Source organism: Polypterus senegalus, chromosome 10, assembly GCF_016835505.1.
Source record: "Polypterus senegalus isolate Bchr_013 chromosome 10, ASM1683550v1, whole genome shotgun sequence".
Classification (NCBI taxonomy): Eukaryota; Metazoa; Chordata; class Cladistia; order Polypteriformes; family Polypteridae; genus Polypterus; species Polypterus senegalus.
This window is the reverse complement of record NC_053163.1, coordinates 38,429,020-38,447,019: the sequence shown is the minus strand read 5'-3', so window position 1 is coordinate 38,447,019 and position 18,000 is coordinate 38,429,020. Positions and strand designations below refer to the sequence as shown.

Sequence of the window (18,000 nt, the reverse complement as noted above, 5' to 3'; positions counted from 1 at the left end):
CATTTCATATTATTCAACATTATTATTATTTGTATCATTATTATACTCTTTACACTTTTGACTTTGTGTTTCCATGGTTTACAGGAGAAAGATGAGGTTTAATAACAATGTCATTTTTTCATGCCAAAAAATTAAATCATTTGTTCATGTATTTTTGGGAAAAATGTAATACTAAGGAAGTTAATTTACTCTACATATTGGAAGTCTGATGTATATAGATTGAACAGGACCGGAGAAAGTACAGTCCCTGCCTGGAGATGACACTGTTAAGTGGATGCAGTGGATTCCCTGTATTGCTGAACACAATGTCAGACCTGCAGTTCCCAAGACAGCACTGCATATTGAGGTCTGTCTGTAAGATAGTCCACCAGCTCCATGCCACCAGGTGTGAGTCTACTCCCATCTCAGTCAGCTTGTCTCTAGCAGTGGAGCAGAGGTTGGATGGTGTTGAAGGACGCAGTCCCCGGCGCCCTGAGAAGTCCAAAACATAATTCTTACAGCACCACTGCCTCTGTCCAGAGGATGGGGAGAGGGATCAGGTGGGAGAGGGATCGTGTAGCATATAGATGATGGCATCCTCCGCTCCCACCTTCTCCTGGTATGCAAACTGCAGAGGGTCGAGGGCGTGGCGGACCTGTGGCCTCAGGTGGTGAAGCAGCAGCAGCTCCATGGTCTTCATCAGATGTGACGTCAGAGCAACAGGCCGGAAGTCATTCAGCTCACTAGGACGTGATACCTTTGGGACAGGGTGATACAAGATGTTTTCCAAAGCCTTGGGACTCTCCCCTGTTCCAGGCTCAGGTTGAAGATGCGCTGTAGAGGACTCCCCAGTTCCAACGCACAGGCCTTCAGCAGTCGTGGCGATACACCATCTGGACCCGCTGCTTTGCTGGCACAAAGTCTTTTCAGCTCTCTGCTCACATGGGCTGCTGTAATTGTGGGTGGGGATGTCTCACCTATGCTGGTATCAGCAGAAGGATGGTTGGAGGATGCAGTACTCCGAGGTGAGAGTGGGTTAGGGTGATCAAACCTATTAAAGAAGTTGTTCATTTGGTTTGCTCTCTCCACGTCTGTCTGATGGCGGCACCCGCCGAGCTGCAGCCAGTGATAATCTTCATCCCATCCCACACTTCCTTCATGCTGTTGTTCTGCAACTTCTGCTCCAGCTTTCTCCTGTACTGCTCTTTCGCCCTGAGCTGGACTCGAGTTCCTTCTGCACGCTTGAGCTCATGCTGATCACCACCTTTAAAAGCCCTTTTCTTCTGGTTCAAAAGGCCCTTTGATGTCACTTGTAATCCATGGCTTGTTGTTAGCATAGCAGCATACTGTTCTTACTGGAACTACAATGTCCATACAGAAGTTGATGTAATCAGTTGTGCATTCAACAGCCTCTTCAATGTTCTCACTATGTGACCCAAGCAATATATCCCAGTCTGTAGTTCCAAAGCAGTCTCTCAGAGCCTGCTCTGCCTCAGGGGACCACTTCCTGAATGAGCGTGTGGTGTAGGTAGCCCTCACTCTTGGTTTGTACTGAGGCTGAAGCAGAACCAGGTTATAATCTGCTTTCCCAAGCGCAGGCAGCGGGGTGGCGCTGTATGCGTCTTTAACGCTTGCATACAGTAGGTCGATAGTCCTGTTTCCCCGGTGTTACAATCCACATACTGGGAGAAGGCAGGTAATGTTTTGTCCAGCGTTACATGGTTAAAGTCTCCAGCGATTAGCACAAGTGCCTCAGGGTGCTGCGTTTGTAACTTAGCAACTGCGGAATGGATGATGTCACTCACTATCTCCGTGTTCGCTTGAAGGGGGATGTAAACAATAACAACAATCACGTGTCCAAACTCTCTGGGCAAGTAATAGGGGCGCAGACTTACGGCCAACAGTTCGATGTCCCTGCAGCAAGTGGAGATTTTAACGCTTACATGACCTGAGTTGCACCACTTTGTATTGACATAGAGAGCGAGTCCTCCTCCTTTCTTCTTCCGCAGGTACTTGCGTCTCTGTCCGCTCTAACTGTGCTAAACCCGGGTAGCTCCACATTAGCATCTGGGATGGTAGTTGTTAGCCACGTTTCACTAAAACACAGCAAGCTGCATTCTCTGTAGGTTCTGACATTTTTCACCAGCACAGCCAGTTCGTCGATCTTATTTGGTAGTGAGTTCACATTTCCCAAGATCACAGAAGGCACCAACGGTTTATAACGCCATTTTCTCTCAAGTTGTCTCGCTTTTATCATATCTTTTATCTTTTGCGCCGGCTCGGCTGCCCCGATATCGCTTCTTACCTCGTCAGGTAAATAAGGAACCATACCGGCATGAGCATTTCTTCTCAGTGCTTAAGATGACTACTTAAATAGGCGAGTCTCGGAGTGTAAAAATCCATGTCAATAGTAAAAATAGTAAAAAAATGTCCAGGGAGTGATTCCACATAAAAGAAAGTGGTAGAAGTGATCAGTGAAATAGGGAAAAAAAATGTTAAATATGTTAAACTAGGAGGTTATGCTCAATTTCCACAATGCATTGGTTAGGCCTCACATGGAAAACCGTGTACAGTTTTGGTCTCCAGGCTGTAACGCTGGAAAAAGAAGTGCAACTAAGCTACAGGGGAAGAATTATGAGGAAATATTAAAAAAGCTTAGCCTTTTCAGTTTGAGCAAAAGAAAATTAAGAGGAGGCATGATTTAAGTGTTTAAAATTATGAAGGGAATTAGTACAGTGAGTAACTGAGACTGTTACTTTAAAACAAGTTCAACAGGGACACAGTTGGAAAATTGTAAAAGGTAAATTTTGCACAAACGATAATTTACACAAAGAAACAGACATATGGAATAAGCTATCAAGTAGTTCGGTAGAAAGTAGGACTTTAGGGATTTTTAAAAACTACTTTAGACTTAATATTATTTTGGAAGAATTAAGTGGATAGGACTGGCGAGTTTTGCTGGACTGAAAGGCTTATTCTCATCTAGATTGTTCTAATGTTCCAATTACACTAAAAACAATAGGGCTGCAACGATTAGTCGATGTAATTGACGAAGCCGACTACAAAAAATAATCGACGCACATTTTTTATTGTCGACGCGCCATAAACAGAACCTTCAATAGAGGCTCCTCTCACAAAGAACCATATTGGTTTTTGTGAGTGCAATGCACTACATAAACGTCTGGGGGCAGAATCGTTTGTTATTTTTTTCAAGACTGCACACATTCCTACCAACGAAGAAGAATTGTAGAGGAAAATAAATGTGCTTGCAATGGCGAGTCAGACAGAGGAGGGGGAAGGAGATGGAAAAAAATTGAGACAGAAACTTTCTAAAGTGTGGGAGCACTTCACTGAAAAAGAAAAAAAGATCCTTTATACCAAAACTGATGCTAAATAATTAGCAAAATATTGCCAAATAAAATGATAGCAGAAACTCAAATATACAAGCAATTTCATTTTAAACAAATGCCAAAGAATCGGAACAGGTATTACATTGGGAAAAAATGCTTGTTTATTGGTCATTCATTAAAACTGCACCCTCAAAACACAGAAAATTACCATTTTTTTTAGTAGCAGCTCAATCTGCACTACAAGCACCTTAAAAAATCTGCACCAAAAGCACCAAAAATTCATTTTAATCAGTTCATAGTATAAAACTGTCACATTATGGAGATATTATCTGAAAAATTTCTCAAAACAGATGCAATACATAAACTTAAGTATTTGACCCTAAACTGTAATTGAACATACACCTGTAGTAATTTAATCTTTTCATATGTTTTCATATGCAATTTGAGAATTGTAAAAAAAAAAAATAAATAAATAAATAATAATTATTATATTTGGGCACAATTATTTTGTAATTTTTTAATGTTAAACATGTACAACGCAGCAAAGTAAAAATATATAAGAAAACAGGCAATGCATTATTTTTCAGTATCACTAGGTATGCAGATCTCAAACATATAAACTTGTGACATTAAATTTAGGGTCTTGGGATTTGCATATCCTGTGCGCGCACACACACATACTTTCATTCACACTAGGATCAAATCAGAGCAACTAATTAACCTAATTTGTACATCTATTTGACAGCAATATTAAAACTAAAGCACTTAGATAATGACCGAGCAACAACAGATCTATGAGACTAGTGTAATGAAAGGTATCATTTAACATGTCAAGGTTTTAATGACAAGATGCTGTAACTAAATTGAATATAGTTAAGGCTTTCCAGGTCCAAAATTCAACACTGGACTTTGCAAAATCTTGGGTACAACTTAACAAATTTTTAGGAAAATAATTGCAAACATACTTTACCTTATTTTCCTTGCTTATATAGTCCAGCTGCAGGCACCAAGGATGTGTCCATATTCTGCTTAGCATTTGGAAATCTTGGAATAATTTAGCTCCTGCTCTGCCTCTGCCTCCATCGACATTGTTTGTAACACCTGATGGAAGACTTTAATAAGTGAGTAAAGGACTCAAAGCAAGACACAAACAAAAACATCTGTTAAAATGAGTCTAACATTTTTTTAAAACACCACAGCACCTATCCTGCATAACTATGGGACTTTTGAAATGAGACCTACCGTGACCTTTCACCCACTAAATTTGTATAGGTTCTAACAGCACCTGAAGAAGACAACAGCTAGAGAACTAACAGTACCTCTGCTAACTGCTACATTCATCTCTGGGGACTTTTATCAAGAGTTTCCCAGGAGGACCCAACAGTGATTTTGTATATTTGTGTTGTGATTGATTTATGTTGCTGTTTTGCCATATTGACAGCACTGTTACTATAACAGCTTTCAACTGTGAATTTATCAGCATTCAACATGGTTCATCCATGGTGGACACAGACAGAAAAAGTATTTATTGGGTGGATTATTCCTTTAAGAGGTGGAGAGACTAGAAAGGGTGAGCAGCACAGGGACGTCTATGTGAAAGGTTTTTAGGATTTCTGCTGGCACTTAATTTTGTTGGTCAGATGTATCCAGTATTATATCATGTGCATATAATTGATATTTTCTGTACAAGTACTTCTCTGATAATCCCCTTTATCCCAGAAGCATTTCAAAAGTGAACTGCCAATGGCTTAACGGCAACTGCAAATAGCAATGGTGACAGGGGGCATCCTTCTCTAGTTGTCTAGTACCACATTCTAGTTTGAAGTAGTCTGAAATAATGTCATTAATACAAACTGAAGCTTCTAGACCGGTATACAGTAGTTTTATCCATACATATGTTTGGACCAAACCCAAATTTGTCCAAAGTGGAATTCTCTTAATCTCTGATACATTTCAAAAGTAAAAAGCAAGTGGTTCAATGGTGATTGCAAAGAGGAATGGTGTAATTTTTAAAATTCCATAAAGCCTACAGAAGTGTCTGCCAACTATGCTGGATCAGTTATTGTGGCCAAAAATGTGACCTGAACTATGAGACAGCCGTGCTAACGACTACGCCACACTGTCTCAAACAACAAAAGACAGAAGAGATGATAACCACATACAAAGCAGAAAAGACCCCCACTAATTAGCAATAAATAAATATCTATCTATCATATATATATATCTATACTAATAAAAGGCAAAGCCCTCAGTCACTCACTCACTCATCACTAATTCTCCAACTTCCCGTGTGGGTAGAAGGCTGAAATTTGGCAGGTTCATTCCTTACAGCTTCCTTACAAAAGTTGGGCAGGTTTCATTTCGAAATTCTACGTAATGGTCATAACTGGAAGCTGTTTTCTCCATTTACTGTAATGGAGATGAGCTTGAACGCCGGGCGGAGTTTCGTGACATCATCATGCCTCACGTAATCACGCAGTACATAGAAAATTACGAAGACCTCCAAAAAGCGCTGAAGAAAACATGCATTATATAATTGAGAAGGCAGCGAAACAATAAGAAGCGAGCGAGTGACATATACAACCATATTGATGAGTTCTGCTACTTCGGAAACAAAGCACGATGTAAACCTACACTTTAAATTAAGTTCATAGACAGGATGACGCTGCCGTTTCTAATTTAGTGCCTGCCCATATAAGGCCGTCCGTCAGCGGCAATCCAATAGCAAACTCCCACTAAATATTCACGGGTTAAGGACTGTGCTTATGCAGAGGAAGATGAGATGGTCAGGGTGGTGTTTGGCACAAACTCAGCGAAACTGCGAGAGAAAGTTTTAAGTGCCAGGACTAAGGTAACATTAAATACAGCCATGGACATAGCACGAGATGGCACCAGCACAACTGGGGAACTTCGATGCATGTACACCGAGCGGCTCACGTGAACTGACGCAGTGCACAGATAAAAAGCAACAGTTCCAAAGAGCTGAACAAAACCGAATTACACAATTGAAAAGGCAGCAAAAATATGAAGCGCCTGATACATACAAGCATATTCATAAATGCAGCTACTGTGGAAACAAGGCACACGGTGGAAAAAGTCAATGTCCCGCTAAAGGAAGACAGTGTAAAAAACCCGTGCATGCAGTGTGTCAGGTCTCGGATAAAGAAGAAGACGAGCTGTTTATTGATGCAGTAAGAAACGAATCGATGAATGAAACCTGTCATCTTTACAACGATTGACAAACACGGAATGTAACTTGAACACAACACATCCTACAAATACGAACCTGATTGAAAGAAATAATGATAATCAAATCATTGATGACAGCAACACTCAGTAACACTCACAAAACAAATACTGTATATTGACAGTCATGTTACGTTATTTTTAAAATGTTCCCTTTTTTCTCTAGCTTTTTTAACACACTACTTCTCCGCTGCGATACGCAGGTATATATATATATATATATGTATATATATATCCCGATCTACATACTCGAATAATGGATACTTTATTCGCCATCAATGATTGTTTTGGTAAAGCCATACTCAGTGTATTCATTAGATGAACGGTAAAAAAGTAAGAGCGAGGGGAGGATGACTTATTGAGGCATGCAGGCTGTAGTGTGCCAACTCTATCTGAATTGCGCGATCACATTTGAAAAATATATCTTTTCAAGTTCTATTTAGTCCATATGTGTCAAACTCAAGGGTCGGGCCACATCCGCCCGGCGTGTAATTATATCCAGCCCGAGATCATTTTATATACTGTATTATTGTTATTAATGGCCCGGTATATGAAGCGCTGGTAACACAATAAACTACAGATCCCATAATGCAGCGCTTCAGCTGCCTTGCGAACACTTACGCGTTAATCAAGTCTAGCTTATGATGCTGCAAGTTATTGCGAAGCTAGCTCACACGATGCTGAAGAGAAAAGTTGATTCTGAAAATAGAGCCTTTAAAAACCGATGGGAGGCTGAGTATATGTTTACTGAACCCGTGTGTCTCATTTGTGGAGCTAATGTGGCTGTAATTACAGAATTTAATCTAAGACGGCACTATGAGACAAAACATCAGGGAGTTCTGTGTTGTGGAGATTCTCAGGATGGATTGCAGGTGCTCATCAGTGAGGCTGAAAGACCTGAATGCAATGCAGAAGATACAGAAAGCAGAAGAATTAAATAAGAATCTGACACTTCAGCGGACGCTTTTACCGTGCACAATCACAAAGTGATTTCAAGTGAAGTTGCTTTTATGGGAGACACAAATGCACCAGTGCAACTTTCCCTGTTGCCAAGTAATGTTAAACCAAGTCGTCACTACGGTGTTCCCAAATACGCACTTTGCTGATAAACCGAAGCACTGAGTTTGCACGGCGCTTTGGTGACTTTGAAGAACAAAAAAAGTCCGTCTACATGCGGCTCGAACCTTGTGCATGTTTGGTAGCACATATCTGTGTGAGAAGCTCTTCTCAGTGATAAAGACTAACAAAACAGCACACAGGAGTCGCCTCACTGATGAGCACCTGCAATCCATCCTGAGAATCTCCACAACACAGAACCTCACACCAAACATAAACGAACCTGTTGCCAAAAAAAGATGCCAGGCGTCCAGCTCTAAAATGACATATGAGCAAAGACAACTTAATGATTTGATTTGTTATTGCTGAAAGGAACACATTTTATTTATATTTCCAGGTTTTGTTATGCAGCATGTTCATATTTGAATTTGTATAATTTTGAAAGGATATATTTTTATGGAGAGCAAAATCTTTTGGGATATTTAAAATCTAAGTTTATTTTTTATATAAATTTACATAAGAGTAAAGAAATTTGAATGTTTGTTCTTTTAAGTTATTTAAGGTTTGAGTTGATTTATTCACAAATAATATTCCTGTCTGTTTTTACCATTCCTACCAAAGATATTTCTGTCGACTAAATAAAAATTCCTTCTATTTAAAATTTAAATAGAACTTGAACAAATACGATAGTTCATAATATCCACGCAGACTTGCACGTAAGAGCGGGAGTTATCCGTTTTAACAAGCAGCGTATTGCACTGATACAAAATAGCTGTGTGTGTATATATGTAGATATGTATGTAAGTGTGTATATGTTATTATATATATATGTATGTATATATGTGTATGTGTATATATGTCTATATGTATAGATATGTATATATATATGTTTATATGTGTGTGTATATATATATATATATATATATATATATATATATATATATATATATATATATATATATATATATATATATGACAGCAACACTCATCACTCACAACAGTGACAAAACAATTACATTGACAATCATGTTACGCTATTTTCAAAATGTTTCCTTTTCTTTTCATTGCTTCTTCAACACACTACTTCTCCGCTGCGTAAGCTGGTATTTTGTATAGTATATATATATATATATATATATATATATATATATATAAATATAAATATATATGTCTATTATAAAAAAATCCTGTGGGAGAGAATGACTAGGAGATGATACGTGATCTTCACATTAACATCACGGCAGGAAATAAAGGACAATTATTGTTTTTACAACGTCACATGAGAGAAGGCAGTGAGCCATCACTGCACCAGTTATTGGATTGCACTTGGCAGACAAGCATCATGTGCTCCCAGCTCTTAAAACAACGACACGCGACAAGCAGAACAGGCAGCTCGCAAGCAACAAAAGACAGCAGATGAATTAACAGCATATCCTTAGCGTGCATTCAGCCGACCCCTCCCCCTTAACAATGCGAGAAGCGTTATATGTCTGCCGAGAAAGAGATATAACCACACAAGGTGCCTTTTTAAAGTAAAAGTGAAAATAATGTATATGTAACAATTCCCATGAAAATAACAATCTCATTAAATTGTATATCTGGTAAACCAAACACTGGGATGGGCGAGTGAAGCCCCCTAGTATGTATATGTATATAGATATATACACATATATATATATACATATATATATACATATATATACATACATACATACATATATATATATATATATACACATATATATATATATATATATACACATATATATATATATATATACATATATATATATATATATATATACACATATATATATATATATATATATATATATATATATACATATATATATATATATATACACATATATATATATATATATATATATATATATATATATATATATAGATATATAGATATATATATATATATATATATATATATATATATATATATATAGATATATATATATATATACATATATATATATATATATATATATATATATATATATATATATATATATATATATATATATATATATATATATATATATATATATATATATATATATATAGATATATATACATATATATAGATAAGAGAGCTGAGAGGGCCATAGAAGGTCCATAACCCATCAGCAGGACCAGTATCTGCTCCTTTGGGCAAGGAGGAACAGGATGAGCAGTGCCAGAGCCCTACAAAATGACCTCCAGCAGGCCACTGGTGTGAATGTCTCTGACCAAACAACCAGAAAGACTTCATGAGGGTGACCCAAGGGCCCCATGTCCTCTAATGGGCCCTGAGCTCACTGCCCAGCAGCATGCAGCTCGATTGGCATTCACCATAGAATACCAGAATTGGCAGATGCACCATTGGTGCTCTGTGCTTTTTACAGATGAGAGCAGGTTCACCCTGAGCACGCGTGACAGAAGTGAAAGGGTCTGGAGAAGCCATGGAGAACATTATGCTGCCTGTAACATCATTCAGCATGAGCAGTTTGGTGGTGGGTTAATGATTGTCTGGGGAGGCATATCCATGGAGGGTCACACAGACCGCTACAGGCTTGACAAAGGCACCTTGGCTGCCATTAGGTATCAGGATGAAATCCTTGGACCCATTGTCAGACACAATGCTGGTGCAGTGGCTCTTGGTGCACGACAATTCCTTGCCTCATGTGGTGAGAGTATGCAGGCAGTTCCTGGAGGATGAAGGAATTGATACCATTGACTGGCCACCACACTTTCCTGACCTAAATCCAATAGAACACATTATGTTTTGGTCCATCCAAAGCCACCAGGTTGCACCTCAGACTGTCCAGGAGCTCAGTGATGCCCTGGTCCAGATCTGGGAGGAGATCCCCCACAACACCATTTGTCATCTCATTAGAAGCATGCACCGATGTTGTCAGGCATGTATACAAGAACACAGGGGCCATACAAAGTGCTGCGTACAATTTTGAGTTGCTGCAATTAAATTTTGGCAAAATGGACTAGCCTGCCACATAATTTTTTCACTCTGATTTTTGGGGCGTCTTTGAATTCAGGGCTCTGTAGGTTGATCATTTTCATTTCCATCAAACGATGTGGCATCCTTTCGTTCCTAACACATTACCCAGTCTATATCAGTATTGATATCCAGGAGGATTTCTTTTTCCCATTGAGATCTTATGTGTTTTCAAAGTGTTCCTTTAATTTTTTTGAGCAGTTTATATATATATTCTGCTGTTCTGTGTTGTGGAGATTCTCAGGATGGATTGCAGGTACTCATCAGTGAGGCGACTCCTGTGTGCTGTTTTGTTAGTCTTTATCACTGAGAAGAGCTTCTCACACAGATATGTGCTACCAAACATGCACAAGGTTCGAGCCGCATGTAGACGGACTTTTTGTTCTTCAAAGTCACCAAAGCGCCGTGCAAACTCAGTGCGCAGTGCGCTCAGTTTATCAGCAAAGTGCGTATTTGGGAACACCGTAGTGACGACTTGGTTTAACATTACTTGGCAACAGGGAAAGTGAGGCAAGGTGTAAGGGTGCGTTTGTGTCTCCCATAAAAGCAGCTTCACTTGAAATCACTTTGTGATTGTGCACGGGTAAAACATCCGCTGAAGTGTCAGATTCTTATTTAATTATTCTACTTTCTGTATCTTCTGCATTGCATTCAGGTTACCCTGATGTTTTGTCTCATAGTGCCGTCTTAGATTAAATTCTGTAATTACAGTCACATTAGCTCCACAAATGAGACACACGGGTTCAGTAAACATATACTCAGCCTCCCATCGGTTTTTAAAGGCTCTATTTTCAAATCAACTTTTCTCTCCAGCATCGTGTGAGCTAGCTTCGCAATAACTTGCAGCTTCATAAGCTAGACTTGATTAACGCGGTAAGTGTTCGGCAAGGCAGCTGAAGCGCTGCATTATGGGATCTCTAGTTTATTGTGTTACCAGCGCTTCATATACCCGGGCCATTAATAACAATAATACAGTATATAAAATGATCTTGCGGGCCATATATAATTACACGCCGGGCCGGATGTGGTCCGTGGCCCTTGAGTTTGACACATATGGACTAAATAGAACTTGAAAAGATATATTTTTTCAAATGTGATCACGCAATTCAGATAGAGTTGACGCGCACGACAGCCTGCATGCCTCAATAAGTAATCCTCCCCTCGCTCTTACTTTTTTACCGTTCATCTAATGAATACACTGAGTATGGCTTTTACCAAAACAATCATTGATGGCGAATAAAGTATCCATTATTCGAGTATGTAGATCGGGATATATATATATACATATATATATACCCGCATATCGCAGCGGAGAAGTAGTGTGTTAAAAAAGCTAGAAAAAGAAAAAGGAACATTTTAAAAATAACGTAACATGACTGTCAATATACAGTATTTGTTTTGTGAGTGTTACTGAGTGTTGCTGTCATCAAGGATTTGATTATCATTATTTCTTTCAATCAGGTTCGTATTTGTAGGATGTGTTGTGTTCAAGTTACATTCCGTGTTTGTCAATCGTTGTAAAGATGACAGGTTTCATTTATCGATTCGTTTCTTACATGCATCGAAGGTTCCCAGCTGTGCTGGTGCCATCTCGTGCTATGTCCATGGCTGTATTTAATGTTACCTTAGTCCTGGCACTTAAAACTTTCTCTCGCAGTTTCGCTGAGTTTGTGTCAAATACCACCCTGACCATCTCATCTTCCTCTCCATAAGCAAAGTCCTTCACCCGTGAATATTTAGTGGGAGTTTGCTATTGGATTGCCGCTGACGGACGGCCTTATATGGGCAGGCACTAAATTACAAACGCCAGCGGCAGCCTGTCTATGAACTTAATCTAAAGTGTAGGTTTACATCGTGCTTTGTTTCCGAAGTAGCAGAACTCATGAATATGGTTTTATATGTCACTCGCTCGCTTCTTATTGTTTCGCTGCCTTCTCAATTATATAATGCATGTTTTCTTCAGCGCTTTTTGGAGGTCTTCCTGGTTTTCTATGTACTGCGTGATTACGTGGGAGGCGTGATGATGTCACACGAAACTCCGACCCCACTGCGTTCAAGCTCATCTCCATTACAGTAAATGGAGAAAAACAGCTTCCAGTTATGACCATGACGCGTAGAATTTCGATATAAAACCTGCCCAACTTTTGTAAGGAAGCTGTAAGGAATGAACCTGCCAAATTTCAGCCTTCCACCCACACGGGAAGTTGGAGAATTAGTGATGAATCAGTGAGTGAGTGAGTGAGTGAGTGAGGGCTTTGCCTTTTATAAGTATAGATATAGCAAAATACCCACGCTTCACAGCGATGTCGTGTGTTAAAGAAGTTATGAAAAAGAAAAGGAAACATTTTAAAAATAATGTAAGATGATTGCCAAAGGAATTGTTTTGTGTATTTGGCGGCAGCGTCACTAAGTTTTTTTCGTCTAGTTGCAGCAGAAAATGTACCACGACGTCTGACACGCCTCCTTTTTAGTGTTTCTCACAGCTTGGATTGCTGCTGTCATAATGTGTTTGAGTCTACATATATATATGTATACACACGTGGACAAAATTGTTGGTATCCTTCAGTCAATGAAAGAAAAACTCACAATGGTCACAGAAATAACTTTAATCTGACAAAAGTAACAATAAATAAAAATTCTATGACATTTAACCAAGGAAAGTCAGACATTGATTTTCAACCATGCTTCAACAGAATTATTTAAAAAATAAACTCATGAAACAGGCCTGGACAAAAATGATGGTACCCCTAACTTAATATTTTGTTGCACAACCTTTTGAGGCAATCACTGCAATCAAACGATTCCTGTAACTGTCAATGAGACTTCTACACTTCTCAGCAGGTATTTTGGCCCACTCCTCATGAGCAAACTGCTCCAGTTGTCTCAGGTTTGAAGGGTACCTTTTCCAGATGGCATGTTTCAGCTCTTTCCAAAGATGCTCAATAGGATTGAGGTCAGGGCTCATAGAAGGCCACTTTAGAATAGTCCAATGTTTTCCTCTTAGCCATTCTTGGGTGTTTTAGCTGTGTGTTTTGGGTCATTGTCCTGTTGCAAGACCCATGACCTGCGACTGAGACCAAGCTTTCTGACACTGGCCAGCACATTTCTCTCTAGAATCCCTTGATAGTCTTTAGATTTCATTGTACCCTGCACAGATTCAAGACACCCTGTGCCAGATGCAGCAAAGCAGCCCCAGAACATAACAGAGCCTCCTCCATGTTTCACAGAAGGGACAGTGTTCTTTTCTTGATATGCTCCATTTTTCCGTCTGTGAACATAGAGCTGATGTGCCTTGGTAAAAAGTTCAATTTTTGTCTCATCTGTCCATAGGACATTCTCCCAGAATCTTTGTGGCTTGTCCACATGTAGTTTGGCAAATTCCAGTCTGGCTTTTTTATGATTTGTTTTCAACAATGGTGTCCTCCTTGGTCGCCTCCCATGAAGTCCACTTTGGCTCAAACAACGACGGATGGTGCGATCTGACACTGATGTTCCTTGAGCTTGAAATTCACCTTGGATCTCTTTAGAAGTTTTTCTGGGCTCTTTTGTTACCATTTGTATTATCCGTCTCTTTGATTTGTCATCAATTTTCCTCCTGCGCCACATCCAGGGAGGTTGGCTACAGTCCCATGGATCTTAAATTTCTGAATAATATGTGCAACTGTAGTCACAGGAACATCAAGCTGCTTCGAGATGGTCTTATAGCCTTTTACCCTTGACATGCTTGTCTATAATTTTCTTTCTAATCTCCTGAGACAACTCTTTCCTTCGCTTCCTCTGGTCCATGTTGAGTGTGGTACACACCATGTCACCAAACAACACAGTGACTACCTGGAGCCCTATATATAGGTCCACTGACTGATTACAAGATTGTAGACACCTGTGATGCTAATTAGTGGACACACCTTAGATTAACATGTCCCTTTGGTCACATTATTTTCAGTCTTTTCTAGGGGTACCATCATTTCTGTCCAGGCCTGTTTCATGAGGTTTTTTTTTTATTAATTCTGTTGAAGCATGGTTGAAAATCAATGTCTGACTTTTATTAGTTAAATTTCATAGAATTTTTATTTATTATTACTTTTGTCAGATTAAAGTTATTTCTGTGACCATTTTGAGTTTTTCTTTCATTGACTGAAGGGTACCAACAATTTTGTCCACGTGTGTATATGTATATATATATGTATATATATATATATATATATATATATATACACAAACATACATACACAGATACATACATATCTTCATATATACACACATATATACACACACAAACATACATACACATATATTATATATATATATATATATATATATATATATATATATATATATATATATATATATATATATATACACACACATACCTATCTACATCATATATACACACACACAAATTATATATATGTGTGTAGGTATGTGTGTGTATATATATATACACACAAGTATATGTATGTGTATATATATGTATGTATGTGTGTATATATATATATATATATATATATATATATATATATATATACACACACACACATACATACATATATATAATTTGTGTGTGTGCATGTATGTATGTGTGTGTATATATGATGTAGATAGGTATGTATATATATATATATATATATGTGTATGTATATAGATATGAAGATATGTATGTATGTATGTATATATATATATATATATGTGTGTATATATATATATATATATATATATATATATATGTGTGTATATATATATATATATATATATATATATATATATATATATATATATATATATATGTGTATATATATATATGACAGCAGCAATCCAAGCTGTGAGAAAACAGTAAAAAGGAGGCATGTCAGACGTCGTGGTACATTTTCTGATGCAGCTAGACGAAAATAACTTTGACGCTGCCACCAAATACACACAACAATTACTTTGACAATCATGTTACATTATATTTAAAATGTTTCCTTTTCTTTTTTATAACTTCTTTAACACATGACATCGCAAGAATCGCGGGTATTTTGCGCTTATATATATATCACAGCTGACACTCATAACAGTGACAAAACAATTACATTAACAATCATGTTACGTTATTTTAAAAATTTTTCCTTTTCTTTTTCGTACCTTCTTTAACACACTACTTCTGGCCAGTAAGCTGGTATTCTGCTAGTATATATATACTAATAAAAAGCAAAGCCCTCACTGACTCACTCACTCATCACTAATTCTCCAACTTCCCATGTAGGTAGAAAGCTGAAATCTGGCAGGCTTATTCCTTACAGCTTACTTACAAAAGTTAAGCAGGTTTCATTTCGAAAATCTACACGTAACGGTCAACAGCGTCCGCCATGTTGAACTTTCTTATTTATGGCCCCATCGTCATGAAATTTGGTAGGCGGCTTCCCTGTGCTAACCGAAACCGATTTACTTACTTATTTCGATGGTATGACGCCACTGTTGGCCGCCATATTGAACTTTCCAACGTCACTAATTCTCCAACTTCCCGTGTAGGTAGAAGGCTGAAATTTGACAGGCTCATTCCTTACAGCCTACTTACAAAAGTTAAGCAGGTTTCATTTCAAATTTACGCGTGAACGGTCAACAACGCCCGCCATGTTGAACTTTCTTATTTACAGCCCCATCTTCACGAAATTTGTAGGTGGCTTCCTGAGCTAACCAAACCAATGTAATGCACTTATTTCGGTGGTATGACGCCACTGTCAGCCGCCATATTGAACTTTTCAACACTCTTTGTTACTTATGGGCCCATCTTCAAGAAATTTGGTACATGGGTTCCCAATGCTTACTGAATCCTACTTACGCACATATATACGCCCATAGCCTGCAGCTCGTCATCAGGTGAGGTGGCGCGGTCCCCATCCCAACGCCTCCCACGTTGTTGGCTGCCTGCCTATATAAGACAGTCCGTCGCTCAGATCTCTACATTCCCTTCCTTGCTTCACCACGGGATTCACGTCTCCCTACTGATAACTACAGCCTTTTTGTTTAATCCACTGCTTCTCCGCTATTTTATTGTTTGTTTATTACAGTTATAGTTATTGTATAGGTATTTTAGACTTACTTTACATTTCTCAGGTATCCATTTCCTTTATCATTCCAACCCCCATTACCATGTCTATCGAGGTGATCACTATCGATCGAAGAATTGTCACTTACCGAGTGGTTTTCATGCCCGGAGATGGCACCTACCTTTTCCATTGTCTTTGTTAGATATTGCACGGCCATATCAGGCTCACTCTTGATATCCGGAGGAACATTGTGTCTTATGTATTGAATGACTTGGACAGGTTCAAGGTGTGGACTGATGATGGTACAGGAGATAAATATACTACACAGGAGCACTATAAGAGTGAAATGCTTAAGCCCTTCGCCTATGGTTCTGCATGTGAGTTGATGGCTGCCGCTGAATTGTTTGGTTGTCGCTTTCAAGTGTATCGAAATGGCCAAACATTTTACAACGTTAGACAACCGTCAATGCCTTATAAACATTTTAGATTCACAGGTGACAATTTCAATATTGGACACTTTGATGTTTATGAATGTTTAAACTCTCAAAAGCTGGATGTGATTTTATCAATGAAACCGGTTGTGTGCATGCAACGCTTGACAGATGCCGAATGTCACTTCAACACAACAAATCCTGCAAATACTGTCGTAATTGAAACTAACGATGAAACTCAAACCGATTATGACAGCAGCAATCCAAGCTGTCAGATTTGAGACAAGATTACTGTTCACATGGCCAACTGTAAGTTGCATGCTCAAGAGTAAGCTCAGCGCACAGCTTGGTCATGTTACAACCGGAGGGCCGAACTGACAACATGGTATACAAAGAGATCCTTAAAAATTTTTTGGCATATTTTCCCACAGTTTAAAAAGGTTTAATTTTCTTCTTAATAAATATTTTAATGCAGTACTTCGGCGCTGCGAAGCGCGGGTATTTTGCTAGTATATACAGTATACACACATATATATATATATATATATATATATACATACTAATAAAAGGCAAATGACTGACTGACTCACTTACTCATTTACTGACTCATCACTAATTCTCCAAGTTCCCGTGTAGGTAGAAGGCTGAAATTTGGCATGCTCATTCCTTACAGCTTCCTTTACAAAAGTTGGGCAGGTTTCATTTCAAATTCTACTGCGTAATGGTCATAACTGAAGCTATTTTTCTCCATTTACTGTAATGGAGTTGAGTTCGAAAAGTCGGGGCGGAGTTTCGCATGTGACATCATCACGCTCCCACGTAATCACGGAACTGACTGTCAACGAGCGTAGAAAACCAGGAAGAGCTTCAAAAAGCACTGAAGAAAAACATGCATTATATAATTG

At 38.5% G+C, this 18,000-nt stretch overlaps 1 protein-coding gene across 3 annotated transcripts in view; it reads right to left on the bottom strand.

The window, feature by feature from the left end:
• The window catches only part of atrx (ATRX chromatin remodeler), a 352,828-nt gene that overhangs the window by 82,280 nt on the left and 252,548 nt on the right, over positions 1-18,000 (bottom strand). For all 3 annotated transcript variants that reach the window (XM_039765743.1, XM_039765744.1, XM_039765745.1), the window contains one exon: positions 4,300-4,430. In XM_039765743.1, the coding sequence (XP_039621677.1) occupies positions 4,300-4,430 (131 nt within the window). The remainder of the gene's footprint in view (positions 1-4,299; positions 4,431-18,000) is intronic.